The 15,950-nt window shown below is 41.9% G+C and overlaps 2 protein-coding genes and 1 pseudogene across 3 annotated transcripts; 2 read left to right on the forward strand and 1 right to left on the reverse strand.

Moving 5' to 3' along the window:
• Positions 1 to 3,939: 3,939 nt before the first annotated feature.
• On the forward strand, positions 3,940 to 5,284 carry LOC102715908 (annotated as a pseudogene).
• Positions 5,285 to 5,913: 629 nt separating this feature from the next.
• LOC102718402 (serine/threonine-protein phosphatase 6 regulatory subunit 3-like) lies at positions 5,914 to 13,496 on the forward strand. Of its 2 annotated transcripts, none has more exons than XM_006644252.3 (19): positions 5,914 to 6,146; positions 7,019 to 7,122; positions 7,685 to 7,771; positions 7,857 to 7,932; positions 8,017 to 8,091; positions 8,258 to 8,311; positions 8,574 to 8,633; positions 8,707 to 8,823; positions 9,011 to 9,105; positions 9,387 to 9,589; positions 9,768 to 9,865; positions 10,698 to 10,801; positions 10,880 to 11,045; positions 11,117 to 11,239; positions 11,337 to 11,419; positions 11,498 to 11,639; positions 11,890 to 11,919; positions 12,122 to 12,192; positions 12,273 to 13,496. In XM_006644252.3, the coding sequence occupies exons 1-19, from the start codon at positions 6,108 to 6,110 to the stop codon at positions 12,862 to 12,864; spliced, it is 2,319 nt and encodes a 772-aa protein (XP_006644315.1). In that variant the 5' UTR covers positions 5,914 to 6,107; the 3' UTR covers positions 12,865 to 13,496. The 2 variants fall into 2 exon arrangements, with proteins under 2 accessions (XP_006644315.1, XP_006644316.1); XM_006644253.3 differs by having other exon boundaries at positions 12,276 to 13,496.
• Positions 13,497 to 13,816: 320 nt separating this feature from the next.
• Positions 13,817 to 15,881, reverse strand: LOC102716183 (histone deacetylase 2-like). Its single transcript, XM_040525073.1, has 2 exons — positions 14,865 to 15,881; positions 13,817 to 14,245 (listed from the first exon to the last, which is right to left on the reverse strand). Exons 1-2 carry the CDS (start codon positions 15,879 to 15,881, stop codon positions 13,817 to 13,819), a joined length of 1,446 nt encoding a protein of 481 aa, XP_040381007.1.
• Positions 15,882 to 15,950: the final 69 nt, after the last annotated feature.

The following is a 15,950-nucleotide window of genomic DNA, read 5'->3' on the forward strand; positions in this document are numbered from 1 at the left end:
ATTTCTTAATTTAGGCATCTATTTGTTAATTATATTGATTATCTAAAAAATAAAGAGTTGGTGTAGTGGATTGGATTAACACGTGTGCCCTATAAATCTCGTACTGTCTTTTTTTTTCAAACAACTAGAAATTTGATGGCGGTGGAGTCACCATCCACCGTCATCACTATTCCTTTTCAGAGAAGCATATATAGTTAGCATTAGATTTACATCTCACAAACCTCAAATAAAAGACAAGGTATATCACCTTGCTTTCATGTAACCAAGCAAATAAGAATACAAAACTGTCACCATGCGTTGAATTAACAATCTCCAAGTTGTTCTGTTTCCAAAAACCTCAATAATTATTAGGGTAATGCTTATGAGATGACTAGGATAGTGTCTATAATATCAATTGAGATGCCACATAGACAATTTGCTGAGGTGGAATAATAGTTAAAGAGGAGAGAGAAGGACATCGTTTCTCATGCACGACACCGGGTCGTTTCGCATAACAAGGACTCATTTTAGCATTGGAGGCAAATCATCGTTTCCATTCCAAGCATTTTCCCTTTCTCTAGGATCTGTTGTATCGTATCCTCTCCATCGCCAAAATCTAGTTCCGCGCCAACCTTTCCCGCGCGTCTGAATATCCATTCTTCTCTTTTGGCGCGCTAACTCCAAAAGAACCCATCCCCAAATCAATCTCCCTTGATTGATTCTCTCCGCAACAAGCTCTGTACTCGATTTGCTCCACGGCAAGAACCCATCCCCAATCAATCCTCCCCAAAGAAACCTAATTCTGTGAAAGGATGAATCAATCTAGAAAGGGAAGCCTACAACCAGGCAAGAGATTGAAGAAACCCTGTTCAAGTTCCAAACGAGCTAAAGGGGATCTTGCCACCAGAGATGCTGCCACTCATTCCGCGGTCACCGGAGCCGCAGCCGGAGTTGATGTCACCGGAGCCGAAGCTGATGTTGCTAGAGCCGCAGCCGCATCCGTCGGTGCCCGCACAACAGTCTCGGTCGCCATGGCCGGAACCGATGTTGCCGGAGTTGCGGTCACCAGAGCCACAGCCACATCCGTCGGGGCTCGTGTAGGTCCAGCCATCGATGCTAGTGCAACAGCCACCTGCAACTACTTTTGGCAATTCGTTTGTTGTTGATTCTCTAAACAACTCTGAATGGTATGGTCTATAGTCTATACGATTCTGTCCATTTATATTATATGAATTACTAGGTCAATTTTTCTGTTAGTTCAATATTGCTGCTTAACAATGCAGTGAAGTTAGAGTTAAAAAAGCTCGTTAATTTCCCTAGAATATGCAGTACATATGTGAAATTTGCAGTAGTACATGCATTGTGAACCAAGTCTCATTAACATGCAGCAAAATCCATATTAAGTGAGGTTCTTCTCCCTTATTTTTCAGGCTGTATCCACCAGGTGGTTTCATGAATTACATACAGAATCCAAATATTGGCCAATCGTCACATTCATTTGTTAGCTATCCTAATGGAAGTCATCTTCCTGAAAATTTCCATTTTGTTGATGCTTCACTGAGCCAGACTACAATGTCACCTGCAACTCCATGTTCTAAAGGGATCCCATCACCTTGCAATACTGCTCTAAATGAACAAATGTGTTCACAAGAGAAAGAAGTAATTAGTATTGGCGATGATGACACCCTCCAGCCTCCTAGAGCTGAAGTGCAATTGACTTGGTTGCATGAAGAAGATATTTGACTAGTAAGTTAGCTTTATTAGTTTTTAAAACATTGAGTTTATATACATGTCCACCTTGAGTTTGAGAAATTATTTATGTTTTATTAAAAGGTTTATTCTTTTCCTAATTGTAGATTAGTGCTTGGCTGCAAAATTCAATTGATCCAATTGATGGAAATGATAAGGAGCTTGAACAATATTGGGGAGATGTTACTGTTGCGTATAATTCTACAACGAAAAGTAACCGTAAGAGAAACCGTAATCAACTGAAACTCTGTTGGGAGCGCATTAAGAAACCAGTTACTGACTTCAATGGCTGCTGGGTAAGAACAACTAAAGTATACCAAAGTGGGAGGAGCGATGACCAAATCATGGATCAAGCATTGGAACTATATGCATCAGAGCATGATGGAAAGGCATTCACAATGCAGCATATATGGAGAGTATTACGACATGAAAAAGAAGTGGTCTGCTTATGTCAAAAAACAAAACAACGAAAAGGGGAAGAGTGCAACTGTTAATAACCCAGTTCATGTCGTGAATGTGGAAGATATTGTAGGACAGCGTCCTATTGGGCAAAAGAAAGCCAAGGATGAACACAAAGGAAAACGGAAGGCATCACTTCCTTTATCTGAGATGAATGAAGAACTTGATAAATTTGTCGAAGCAAGCACCATGGTTAGGAAAGAGCGTGAGAAGATGTCAGAAGTGCAACAAAATTTGGCAAATAAGAAGGTAGAAGCAGCTAGGCTTACACATAAAGCAACACAGAAACATACAAAGTGTAAAATGCTAGACACTTACAAAGAATTATTCCTTGCTCCCACAAGTCATCTTTCTGAAGAAGCCTTAGCAGAGAGAAGCAAGACAATGGAGAGTTTGAGACTAAGTATGTTTGCAAAAGATGATTAAGGTATGTTTTCTAAACAAATATACGCAGTTATTTTTATTTTTCATACCATGCAAATGCAAACAAGTCTGAACCCATTATTTCACTAATGCAAACCAGAACAAGTCTGAACATATTTTTCCCTCATGCAAATGTGAACAGGTGTATAACTAAGGCCTTGTTTAGTTCCCAAATTTTTTTTCCAAAAACATCACATCAAATTTTTGGACACCTAAAGAAAGCATTAAACATAGATGAACCAAAAAACTAATTGCACAGTTGTGGAAGAAATCTTGAGATGAATCTTTTGAGCCTAATTAGTCCATGATTAGCTATAAGTGCTACAGTAACCAACATGTGCTAATGACAGATTACTTAGGCTCAAAAGATTCGTCTCGCGGTTTCTAGGCTAGCCGTGAAATTCGTTTTTTCATTCGTGTCCGAAAACTCCTTCCGATATCCGGTCAAACATTTGACGTGGCACTTCTCCCAAAAATTTTCTCAATCTAAATTAGTTTGCAAAAATTTTTGCAAAAACATCACATCAAGTTTTCGGATACATATTTAAAATATTAAACGTAGTCTAATTACAAAACAAATTTCAGATTCCGGCTGGAAACCACGAGACGAATTTTTTGAGCCTAATTAATCCGTCATTAGCACATGTTGGTTACTGTAGCACTTATGGCTAATCACTTTCTAATTAGGCTCAAAAGATTTGTCTCAAGATTTCTTCCGTAACTGCGCAATTAGTTTTTTGGTTTATCTATGTTTAATGCTTTATTTAGGTGTCCAAAGATTTGATGTGATGTTTTTGAAAAAAAATTTTTGGAACTAAACAAGGCTTCCTTCCTTCGTGCAAATGTGAACAAGTGTGAACAAACTTTTATTCCCTCATGCAAGTGTGAACTAACTTTTATTCCTCATGCAAATGTGAACGAGTGAACTCCTCTCTAGTATACATACACATACACACATTCTCACTAGTATGCCCATCCTCTCTCCCACGTTGTTTGTTTTCCCTTCTTCCTTCCCGTGATGTCCCACCAATCTGAAAGTCCTTTGCCAAGTGGTTCTTCTCCCCCTCATGATTCTGCTGATGAGGTGAGTAGCATAGACACTATGGAAGAATTCCTAGCGGAGCAAGAAATATTGGAGGATTTCTCAGATCATCTGGTAGATGAAACAATGGGCGATGTTGAAGCTCTACAAGATCAAATATCTAACACTATCCCTGGTACAAGGAGGTATGTGGTCAGGCCTCGTGAAGAAGCCAAACAACGGCTAATGGATGACTACTTTTCTCTAATCCTATTTATGATGATAATTTTTTTCGTAGAAGATTTAGGATGAGGAGATCCCTGTTCTTACGCATAGTTGATGCCTTGAGTGGTTGGTCTCCATTTTTCACCTTAAGAGTAGATGCTCTTAATCGTTCAGGGTTCTTGCCAATTCAGAAATGCACGACGGCTATTCGCCAATTAGCAAATGGCAGCCCTGCAGACCATCTAGATGAGTATTTAAAGATGGGAGAAAGCACTATAGTAGAGTGCTTGAAAATGTTTGTGAAGGGTGTGATCAGCGTGTTTGGTGTAGAGTATTTGAGACACCCCACGGTAGAAGATGTTGAGCATTTAATGCAGATTGGTGAGTATTGTGGGTTCCCTGACATGTTAGGGAGTATTAACTGTATGCATTGGTATTGGGAAAGATGTCCGGTAGGATGGAAGGGCCAATATACACGTGGTGATCATGGTATTCCTACGATCATTTTAGAAGCAGTTGCGTTGCATGATCGTTGGATATGGCATGTCTTCTTGGGTGTTGCTGGATCCAATAATGATATCAATGTTCTTAATCAATCACCTCTGTTTGTCGAGCAGCTAAGAGGGGAAGCTCCTCAAGTGCAGTACCATGTCAATGGAAGATAATATACTAATGGATATTACCTTGCAGATGGGATATATCCAGAGTGGGCTGTTTTTGTTAAGTCAATACGCGCACCACAAACAGAGAAGCACAAATTATTTGCGGAACATCAAGAGGGGGCAAGGAAGGATGTTGAATGTGCATTTGGTATTTTGCAATCTCGCTAGTGTATTTTGCGTCGGCCTGCACGTCTATTTGAGCAAGGGGATCTTGAGAATACTATGCTAGCATGTATCATTCTCCACAGCATGATAATTGAGGATGAGAAAGATATAGAGCAGATTCCTTTTGATTTGAATGAGACAACAAGCACATCGATGGTTCAATCAGCTACAATCTCACATGGACATAATATAGAAATGGAAGAAGTACTTGAAACAAATGCTAATATCCGTCGTCGTGATACTCATAAATGATCGAGCATATGTGGAATAAGTTTGGAACACCAAAATAATTAGGTACAGATATAGATCGATATACAAATGCTGATGATTTGCTAATTAGCCATTTTAGAGTATCTATATAGTTAATCTTTTAACATGATGTACTAATGTTGGAGTATCAATTTTTTGGAACTGACATTACTTGTATTTATTTTTCTTGCAGCTCAATGGTACCAGCTTACGTCATGCCTCTTCAGTGTTGCCGTGCAGTTGGCAGAGCGACTTCTTCATGATTATCACCTAAATATTGTCCAGTTATATATAATTATATAATCTCATGGCGTCACTGTCTAAATTCTTATGGTCATTGTAATTATAATGGGTTGGGATTCGAATGACTTTGTAATCAATGAAGTTTAAATCATGTTAAAATTTCATGATCTTGAACATTGTGCTAATTGTGCAATTATTTTTATGTACTGATTGATTTTTGTAGCAACAGAAACCACCAAGCAGTGAGGTTAATCAGCCTTTGTTTCCTGATTGCAATTTGCTACGTGGCTATTGCCACAACTAATCTTCTTGTTTGTAACCCATTATAATTACAAAGCATTGGAAAGGTTAGGTCTAAATAACTACTTATTACGCTCTCTCTCTCTTCCAATAACACTAGGTATAGACATCATGCATTGTGATTGCTCTTACCCCCCTCAAATAACATTTACCTGCACCAAAGCTTATTTGATTGAAGAAAGTCAGATGCAGCTTTTGTAAACAAGCCCTCACAAATCATTGACCCATCACCATCCAACCCCTCCTCCCCCCCCCCCCCCCCCCCAGTCTTCGGCCAAAAAGCAAATTAACAGCACCCCCCGCAAGCACACAGTCACACAGAGCAGCCAGCCTCCCATCCAAACCAAAAAAAAAAATCAAACCACCCCCCGGAAGAAAAAATATACTAACAAATAAAAAAAAGCGTGCTGTTCTTTTTTCCTCCTCTCGTGCGCCTCCCCCTCCCCCACCCTCTCTCTCTCGCCTCGCGATCCCAATTCGATCCGCTCTGCGCCCCCTCTCCCCTCCCCCTCCCACCTCCCGATCCGCCGCCGCGCTCTCCGGCCGCGGAGTTCTGCGCGGCGGATTCGCGCGGTGCCGGCCTCGGATTCGTGGCCCTCACCGCCGCCGGAAACCCTAGATCCGCCGCCGCCATGTTCTGGCGCATGACCGGGCTGTCCGCGGCCTCGCCCGTGAGTGCTTTCTCCCTCCTCCCCGGCTGCCGGCTCAGCTCTGTTGTAGGGATTGGGTGTGGCGGCGAGCTGGCGTTGATTTTGGCTGTTATTTTTTCTCGTTGGGTGCTTTTGGGTTTGGGCTGCGCGCGGTATGGGTGAGGCGGTTGGGCTGTACCACTCGCCCGTGTTGAACTGTGATTTTGCGGTGGGGGAGGACTTACTTCTGCAGTTCTGCTGCTCTCGGCGGATTTGGATGGTGTTGGTGGAGCGTATGATGCTGCTTGCGGATTTGGAGGGTGCTGGTGGGCGCTGTGCTCTCGATTTGGTTAGGTTTTACTGACGATTTCGGGGAGGATTGGATCAGCCAGGGATGGGGGCTGCATTTCTGTGCTAGGAGAGGGAGCTGGTGCATAGCTGCAAATAAATTCTGGATGTCGCGTGAAACAAGCTTTAAGTTTCATTTGTATTGTGAGATGAAGATTCTGATGCATTGGACACTATCAGCGTTGCTGAAATAATTTATATTTTGTGAATGTATCGTTGTGCTAGTGCAACAGGCTCTTGCCCTTTTTTTTTGGCATTGTAAATGGGAAATCTATCCTTTTGAATTACTGAACTTATGGTAAATTTTGTTTGATGTATGATTGCTGCCGATCTCATATTTGAACAAAATGCCATGATTAATTCCATTTCAATGTTATAATGTGTTCAGTTCTGGAACTTGTATTGTAGGACCCTAATTGAGTGAGAACCGTCCCCCCCTCTTTAATATTGCCCTTTTGTTGTCACTGTAAAATAACCTTGTATCTGCTTGATGCCTGAAGTTATTGACACACATACAGGTAAATGTTCTGGTTAACTTGCCTAACTCGACCTTTCTGTTGCTTCAGGTGGACACAATCTTAGACAAGGAAAATTTTACATTGGAAGAGCTTCTTGACGAGGATGAAATTATTCAGGAGTGCAAAGCCTTGAATACACGACTCATAAATTTGTAATTTCCTTAAACATTTCTGTTAATAGTTTAAGGGGCTTCGATCTGTTGCAAGTTGCAACTTACTATTCTATTCCATTTAGCAACTGGCAACAACCAATTTACCATTCTATTCCTTGTAATGTAAGGGTGTAGCAAGAAACATGTACCAGTGCTCTTATGATTTCACTTATTCATTGTGATTGATGCGAAGGCAAGTTAACTGCTTCTTAGATAAGCTAATAGCTTACAGAGTGGTTGTTATTTTTTGCTGGAATTTTAATGTTTGTTGGATCTGCAAAATTCTAAATCCATAGTTTCCCACTTGTTTATAGATTGTTTTTTTGGGAATATTGCATGTGATAAAGCCTTTTTATCCTTGGTATACGATCTGAAAAGTTCCTCTATTATGTTACCATGACTGTCTTTTTTCCCTTTTCTGGGGCTGAATTCCCTTAGGGAGCAGCTGGTTGGTTGTGTTACCGTATAGTGATTCATTTCTGCAACGTAGTGTTTCTTCAAATAGATAATAATTGTTACATTTATTTAGTTTGCCCATAGTAATTGAAATTTTTGCTTGTAGCTTGCGTGACAGAGCTCAAGTGGAGCAATTGCTTCGTTATGTTGTGGAAGAAGTACCAGAGGATGCTGAAAAAAAGCGCTCTTTCAAGTATAGCACTTGTTAATACATGCCATCATTTTTTTCTTGTAAAGAGCTGAATTTTCCCACTCAATTTGCTGTCCATATGTTGTAGGTTCCCATTCATTGCTTGCGAGATATTTACATGTGAAATTGATGTCATTTTGAGGACTCTAGTAGAGGATGAAGAGGTTGGCATTTCTTCATATTAGTGGTTGTAGCTGATTGCAATTGTTCTGCTAATGTTTTTTATCCTTTCCTTCTGTGTGTTGCAGTTAATGGAATTGCTTTTCTCATTTGTGAAATCTGATAATCCACACAGCACATTGTTATCTGGTTACTTCAGTAAGGTACTTCATTTGATCTGGCATTATTTATAACTTAACTATGGGTAAATTCATAAAATAAAATCCCTGTAGAAAAGTTTTTTTTTGGTGCTTATTGCGATTATGATGTCAAATTCCACCCTGCTGTGTTTCCTGGGTTGAAATCAATTTGATTAATTGTTTGTGTCAGGTGGTTATATGTTTGATGCTGCGGAAGACGGCTCCTCTTATGGCTTATGTTCAGGTATTCCTCATATTTATCGCATAAATGAACTAATTTATTGATTCTGTTTATGTAGACTTGGTCTGCCATTCAAACATTTGATGTATCTGTCCTGGCCTCTGTTGACTTTATTTGTCTTGCCCTCTTCCAATTTAATGCTGTTTTTAGCATAATAGATTGTTATGCACTTATGCTTGTTTATTGTTTATGCTGTGAGCTTTTATTTTGTCTGGGTTGACCATTTCAGTGGATTTATGACACTCCTAGTTTTGTACTTCTACAGGCACATCCAGAAATAGTTGTCCAACTTGTTGACCTGATTGGCATCACATCAATAATGGAGGTAAGTAGGTTACCAATAATTATTAGTTACCTTGCACTTGCACTTGGCTGATGCTGCCCTTGGGGTCCTTCAGGTGTTGATACGGCTGATTGGTGCTGATGAGACAATATATTCAAACTATGGCGATACATTGCAGTGGTTAGAAAATACAGATGTCCTTGAAATGGTTGCCGATAAGTTTAGCTCATCGGTAAGTTAAAACCTGCTTGCCAAGAAGTGTATATAATAAACACATGAATGTATTTATTCATTTATCTGACACAGTAGGCCAGCACATATATCTGCTTGTAATTTCTATAGCAGTGTTGGGATGCTAATCCCTTAAATATTGTTATCCCATATTTCCATTTTTTATTCAGTATGCTGTTGCTATGCAGGACTCCCCTGAAGTGCATGCGAATGCTGCTGAAATTCTTTGTGCAGTGACTCGATGTGCACCTCCATCTCTTGCTGCAAAGATATGCAGCCCAAGGTTTCCATCTTATATCTTTGTTACACAGTCAGTTAAATCTTTATGTGGTGATTTCGCGAAACTTTTTTCGAGTGAACATTGTGCATGAGTTTCTAAAGCAGATTTATCAACTGAGGTTTGTTACACAGTCAGTTAAATCTTTATAACTCAAGTCTTAACTTTATCAACTGAGATTTTGAATGATTAAGAACAAAGCCCCAATCGGACAAGCAGGCTCTATATTGTTCACTTTTGTTTTTGTTACCTTCAATATTTGTTTCTTATGTTCCATGAAATTTCAGTTTTGTTGGGAGGCTATTCCATCATGCACTTGAAGAATCAAGGCCCAAATCTGTGCTAGTTCATTCATTGTCAGTATGCATATCTCTGCTGGATCCAAAAAGATTGGCATCAGCTTCCTATCAAGCGTTCAGAAGCAACTTAAGTCATGGGGCGTTGGTCACTGCCAGTCCAGAAACTGTTGATGGCATGCTTGAGAGCCTAGGTGAGTGCTGGCGATGCTATAATATGTTATAATATGGCACTTTGGTTAGGTTAGGAAAAAATGTGTTTAGTTTATCAATTCTAGATGTTATAATATGTTCCATGTTAGGCTATCTTGCTATCTGCCTTTTGCAATCTTATGTTTCTGTATATTGGGTATACCTGACATAATTTTTTAGGCAATTTGCTGAAGTTATTGGATACTTCTGGCGCTGAAAATGTTTTGCCTACAACATATGGATGTTTATGCCCACCTCTTGGAAAACATCGTTTGAAGGTACTGAATGATGCAAAATGATGCAAATCTGCAATTGTCGTTTAGAACTGACTATCTGGCCATTTCAACATTCAATAATTAATTTTTGTTCTCTATAAAGTCCTTCCATGAATGGAGGGATGTGTGCATTTGATAAAAATATTTAAATTGCATAGTTTATAGGGTTAGTCTTGCTATGACTCAGACCAGACTGGTGATCTAACCAGAAAAACATGACCTAGGAGTCATACTGGTCTGGTGACTCTGGTCAACCTAATTGGATTGGTTCTGCAATTGGCCCAACAGATTGGTGTTGACCCATGTGGTTTTTTGGTGGCACAGTATGATAGAATGTGGAACCTGGGCCATTTAAGGTCCATTTAACCAATTAAATTCATAAAAATGTTGTTCCTGCCAGGATTGAACCCATTACCTACAGCTACGGCACGTACGCCTAAACCAGTTGAGCTATTTCATTGCTTTTGCAATGTGAGTGTACATTTCAATATATAGAACTCCAATAACTTATCATTATTGTAAAACAAACAAAACGTGTGGTTTATCTGATGACCTGATGATCCAAACAGTGACCTGGTGACCTGAAAAATAACTCATTAGGCTGACTCTGATAACACTCTATTTCTGATATGTTCATCAATTTATTTTGTGGGAGATAGGAGTGTCCATGAAAACAGAGTAATGCCTGCTTAAGTCCTCATGACGTCAAATTTTCTTTTATCATTCACCTTTATCTGCAGTGTACTCTTCATTCTATTTCATTTTGGCATTGAGTGATTGACCTTACTTTTTTTGGTGCAATGATGCTAAGCTGGATTTATTCTTTTCCCCCCAGATTGTGGAGTTCATCTCAGTTCTGCTAACAATTGGTAGTGAAACTGCTGAGAAAGAGCTTATTAGGCAATCAGCAATAAAGAGATCAGTTGATTTATTCTTCGAGTAAGTTCGACATTTTGTGGTTTTTTGTTCATTTATTTCCTTGCTTTTATAGCTCTTTCATATAATTCTGAACCGCAGGTACCCATATAACAACTTTTTGCACCATCATGTTGAGAATATTATTGTTTCTTGCCTGGAGGGTAAAAGAACTGAACTTGTTGAGCATGTTCTTAATGATTGTGACATTATTGGTAAAATTCTTGCTGCGGAAAAACTTTCTTCTTTGTCAACAGAGTCTAATGGGGTAAGTTATTATTAGTCTCTGATGATTTTGACTGTAATAATCCCCTTATATCATTTTTGTCCCGTGTGTAGCCTACTGTACCTTCAGAAGGAAAAGCGATTCCCAAAATTGGGAATATTGGTCACATGACAAGAATAGCGAACAAGCTTATTCAGTTGGGAAGCAATAACAGCACAATCCAGACGCACTTGCAGGTGATATTTCCTCTCTCCATTGACTCAACAGTCTAGTTTTTGAAACTACGAAGTACCTGAGTTCTGCTAACTGTCATGAACTATTTTTTAACAATAGGAAAATAGTGAGTGGGTCGAGTGGCAAACAGATGTTCTAGTCAAGCGCAATGAGGTGGAGAATGTTTATCATTGGGCTTGTGGGTATGTGACTTTCTTTTTTGATTGCATGCTAAGCTTTCATATCTTGATTCTGTTCATCTATATGTCACGTTGCTGCAGGCGCCCAACATCACTTCATGACCGTGGTAGAGATAGTGATGATGATGATTTCCGAGACAGAGATTATGATGTGGCAGCTCTTGCTAATAACTTGAGCCAGGCATTCCGATATGGGATATATAGCAATGATGATATGGAAGAGGTGTGTGAATGTTATTGTGTATATTGCTTTGATGGTTTGCTTCAGTCAACATGTTCCACTGGGCACATTTTGTTAGGTTTAATTTGAGATGATTCCATGTGGGATAAAGTATAATTCTGCTACTCGTGCTATTACATTATCTACTTGAATGACTCATATCTCCATTGTTATTTACCATATTCCAGCTTTGCTGTTCCTTACAGCCTAACTACGGTAGATGCTAATAGACTTGTATACTTTGTGAATGCAGAGTCAAGGGCCACTTGAACGGGATGATGAGGTATATTTAAGGATGCTATTATCCTATTTTATTGTTTTTTTGGGTACAATTCCTTAATATTTACCTTAATCAACCATGTTCAAGTATGGAACATTGCATGGGGATAATCTAGCGTATAGAACCATATTTGTTTTCCTTTGGTACTAGAAGGTTGAAGCTGTACTTCTGAGTGTATTGATATTCCGTTGTTTTCCCCTTTCAGGATGTCTATTTTGATGATGAATCAGCAGAGGTCGTAATATCTTCCCTGCGACTGGGAGATGACCAGGATGGGTAATTTGTGATCTTAAAATGTAGTCTGGTACCCTTGTTTTCTGCCCTTGTACTAATTTATGTGTTTATATATTTAAAAGCAGCTCCCTCTTTACAAATTCAAATTGGTTTACTTTTGATGGTGAGAGAGGTATCACTGATCGTTTAGCTGCGGTTCCTTCATCTTCACCTAATTCAGAGGAGATTTCCCCAGACACTGAGGAAAACGATGATGGTGAGGTCATTGGCACTGAGGATCAAATGGACACCGTCTGTCTGGGGAATGGCCCTATTGAGGAGGTAGAAGATGCATTGAAATTTACTGAACATCTGGCTACTAGCATGGAGGATACTGAGCAACCAGAAAATGTTGAAGGGATTGAGCAACACCTGGATGTTTCAAATGGTGATACTGAAGCTAGTATAGAAGCTGCTTCTGCAACACCAGAATTTTCTGCCCCGTCATCTGAGATGCAGACAGAGAGAACTGCAGATGAACCCACTGGCTCATCGGATTCAGGTAATCCTGCCCCAGAAGTTTTGGCAGATCCTGACGATAGTAACACTGATCCAGCCAACACATCAGTACTGTCTGAACAAACTGTGGATAGCAAAGATGTGGAGTTACCAACTAAGGAAGTTCTGGCCATGGATGTCGAAACTAAAACCGATGAAATCAAAGCAAATGAATGAAGTGGCAGGATATCTAATGGACTAAAATGGCATAGCTGACCAGAGCATTTGTTAGACAGATCCCTCAGAAAGACAAGCAAGCCATCTTTGCTTCACCTTCTCATCAGGCATGGACAAGTCTGAAGCAAACTGCTGTACAATAAAAGATTGTACTATTTTTGCCATCCACAGTGGCCCATCCCTGTACAAATGAGCGCCATCATCGAACTGCACGCTCCTCGTCGCACACCTGAAACTGGTCAAAATATGTTTCCAAGTTCACCACCAGTTCATGGAAAACTAAAAAAAAACTTCTTGGTGCCAAACATCATTCGTCAGTTAGTCTCGCGTCGTGTCTTGATATATGCGAAGGACATTCTTTGGATGGCAGCTAGTTTTGGGCAACGTTGGGTCTCGTTTCATTTTAGGTTAACTTTTGAACTGTAATGTGGGATGTGGTATTTATTTAGCCTAGCTGTTATTGTAATATTTTTCCGATGGGGTCAGTTCAAATGGAACACGTGCTTTTTTTGGGATAAAATTACCTCTGCACCTTTTACCCACCCGATTTTTTTCTGCCCCAGTTTCATCATCAACAAACAATTTTTGTATCGTTCATTTGATCGCAACAACTTTATTCAAACTTGCACAAGATTCACATTTTTATTTCTTACTAGTAAAGTGCTCATGCTTTGTAATGGTATATTAAAAATTTTATAGATTCTTTGAGGGATAAACTTGTATTCTAGAGATAAAATAAGATATTAATAACATATAGAAAGATTATTTTTAACACTATAGGATATAGAGTACATATAGGATATAGAGTAAAGAAAGCGAGATATGTGGTGTGGGGTGGCAGATTTATTGTCATCATCATTTTCTTCTGTATACCCACAACCGACCATCAAACGATATTCATCAAACATACACGAACATTTATCAAACATTAAGAACATTTGTTTTTCTTTCTTCACTTGGCCTTTCGCAGCTTTCTGCTGCGCCGCTCGGTGTCGTGTGCCTGTGCTTGGCTTGGCACCTCTCCATGGGGGTGGGGCTCTCGTCGTCGTCGCCGATCGGCTCTTTCTAGGAAGCAGAGCCGGTGCAGCCTCTGCGAGGGGCGCTCCTCTTCCTCCTCGTCGCTCCGCTCGTAGAGCGCGTCGGCGTCGGTGCTCCGGCCGCCGCGCTCCTCGAACGGCACGCCCGCCGCCGCCTCCAGCCTCAGCTTGGAGAGGTTCTCCAGGGCCTTCTGCCTCATTTCGTCTATGGACCTGGCCGTGTTGCAGTTCTTGCGCGAAGTGGACATCGTGTAGTGGAGCTGGTACCGCTGGTTCTCGTAGAAGCGGTCGGTGCCGTGCTCCGGTATGTCGTTGGGGATGTCCTTGCCGATGGCCACCGCCGTCTGCAGTGACAGGAATTCATTAGCATCGGCGATTCAAGTTTTGAGAGAGAGAAGTATGTACATCAAATTTCATCCATGGATAATACTACAAAAAAAATTAGTAGTTTCACCGTAAACAGTTCACTTTTTATAAGATTCCACGTGCAAGCAAAAAGATGTATATCAATAGCTAGCCCCCCGTATATTTGGTTTAATCTGGCCCGCCTCTTTGAACCATCCTATCTAACCCTTACAAATTTTTTCCCCTAAAAATATATAAATTTTAGCTGACTATTTTATATCTAACCCTTTAATTTTGCAGGTAAAAAAAAAATCTTAGCCCATCACCTGACCCTATTGTGTACTACTCCATCTTAAAAAACAACGATATTTCTTAGTTTTTTTATCGAGCATTTGACCATCCAAAATTTTATAAAAAATTAAAAAATAATATTCATGTTTTATTATCTAATAACATAAAAATATTAATCATAATTTTATTTAAATAAGACAAAGAATCAAATATTCTATAAAAACTAAAAAACTAATTTATTTTGAGACGAAAGTTATCCGTGTGTATTCTGTGTAATTGGGAAAAATATCCACACAAAAATCGATTGAATTTTTAATTCTTATCTACCTCGTTGCACCAGCAGGAGGCGACGTGGTTGATGGTGTAACCACCGCCGCCGAGGAGGAGCGGCAGGTTGAAGCTGCGGATGAAGCTGACGCAGCGGGCGTGGCCGTGCAGGGTCAGGCTCAGGTCACCAAGCCGGTCGCCGGCGAGAGAGTCCGCGCCGCACTGCAGCACGACGGCCTCCGGCTGGAACACCTCCATCACCCTGGCCATGATCGGCTCGAACAGGCGGTGGTACTCGTCGTCGCCGATGCCCGGCTTCAGCGGCACGTTCAGGGTGCAGTACTCGCCGGGCTTGGTGCCGACGTCGGCGACATTGCCGGACCGCGGGAAGAACTTGTCGCCGTACTGGTGGAACGACACCGTCATCACCCGGTTCGACGCCTCGAAGGCCTTCTCGACGCCGTCGCCGTGGTGGACGTCGATGTCCACGTAGAGCACGCGGCGGAAGTGGCCGAGCAGCTCGCGGATGGCGATCACGATGTCGTTCACGTAGCAGAAGCCGCTCGCGCCGCCGTGGCACGCGTGGTGCATCCCGCCGGACCAGTTTATGGCGATGTCGGTGGTGCCGCTCCCGAGGGCGCGCGCCGCGGCGAGCGACCCGCCGGCGTAGCGCCGGCAGTACTCCCAGAGGCGGTCGAACACGGGGTTGTCGGCGCCCTCGCCGTGTCTGCCGGCGACGCCGATGCCGCAGCGAAAGGCCCTGTCGCGGACGCCGCCGTCGTCGCGGAGGTAGCCGTCCGGGGTGAGGCCGCGGAGGAGCGCGACGTAGCCCCCGTCGTGGACCTCGGCGATCTCCGCCTCGGTGGCCGGCGCCGTGCGGAGGCGGCGCATGTCGCCGAGCAGGCCGTAGGCGGCGACGAGGTCGTGCGCCATGGTGACGCGGTACGGCACCATGACGTGCCCGTCGCCGTAGTCGACGGTGGAGATGCCCGGGTCGTAGTAGTAGCACACGCGCCGCTTCTTGTCGTCGCCGCACGACGCCGACGGCAGCGAGTTCCCGCCGCCGGCCATCGCCATGTGTAGACCTACCTGTGCGCGCGCCGGCGAGGGGGGACGTACACACGCACTCGTCACGGCGGCCGCGCG

This window comes from Oryza brachyantha, chromosome 1 (genome assembly GCF_000231095.2).
Source record: "Oryza brachyantha chromosome 1, ObraRS2, whole genome shotgun sequence".
NCBI lineage: Eukaryota > Viridiplantae > Streptophyta > Magnoliopsida > Poales > Poaceae > Oryza > Oryza brachyantha.

Coding starts and splice junctions, on each gene's coding strand:
- LOC102718402 (XM_006644252.3), top strand. CDS start 6,108: ATGTTCTGGCGCATGACCGGGCTGTCCGCGGCCTCGCCC. Junction 7,123..7,684: donor AATACACGACTCATAAATTT/GTAATTTCCTTA, acceptor TTTTGCTTGTAG/CTTGCGTGACAGAGCTCAAG. Junction 9,590..9,767: donor TGGCATGCTTGAGAGCCTAG/GTGAGTGCTGGC, acceptor ATAATTTTTTAG/GCAATTTGCTGAAGTTATTG.
- LOC102716183 (XM_040525073.1), bottom strand. CDS start 15,881: ATGGCGATGGCCGGCGGCGGGAACTCGCTGCCGTCGGCGTCGTGCGGC. Junction 14,246..14,864: donor CCTCCTGCTGGTGCAACGAG/GTAGATAAGAAT, acceptor CTGTCACTGCAG/ACGGCGGTGGCCATCGGCAA.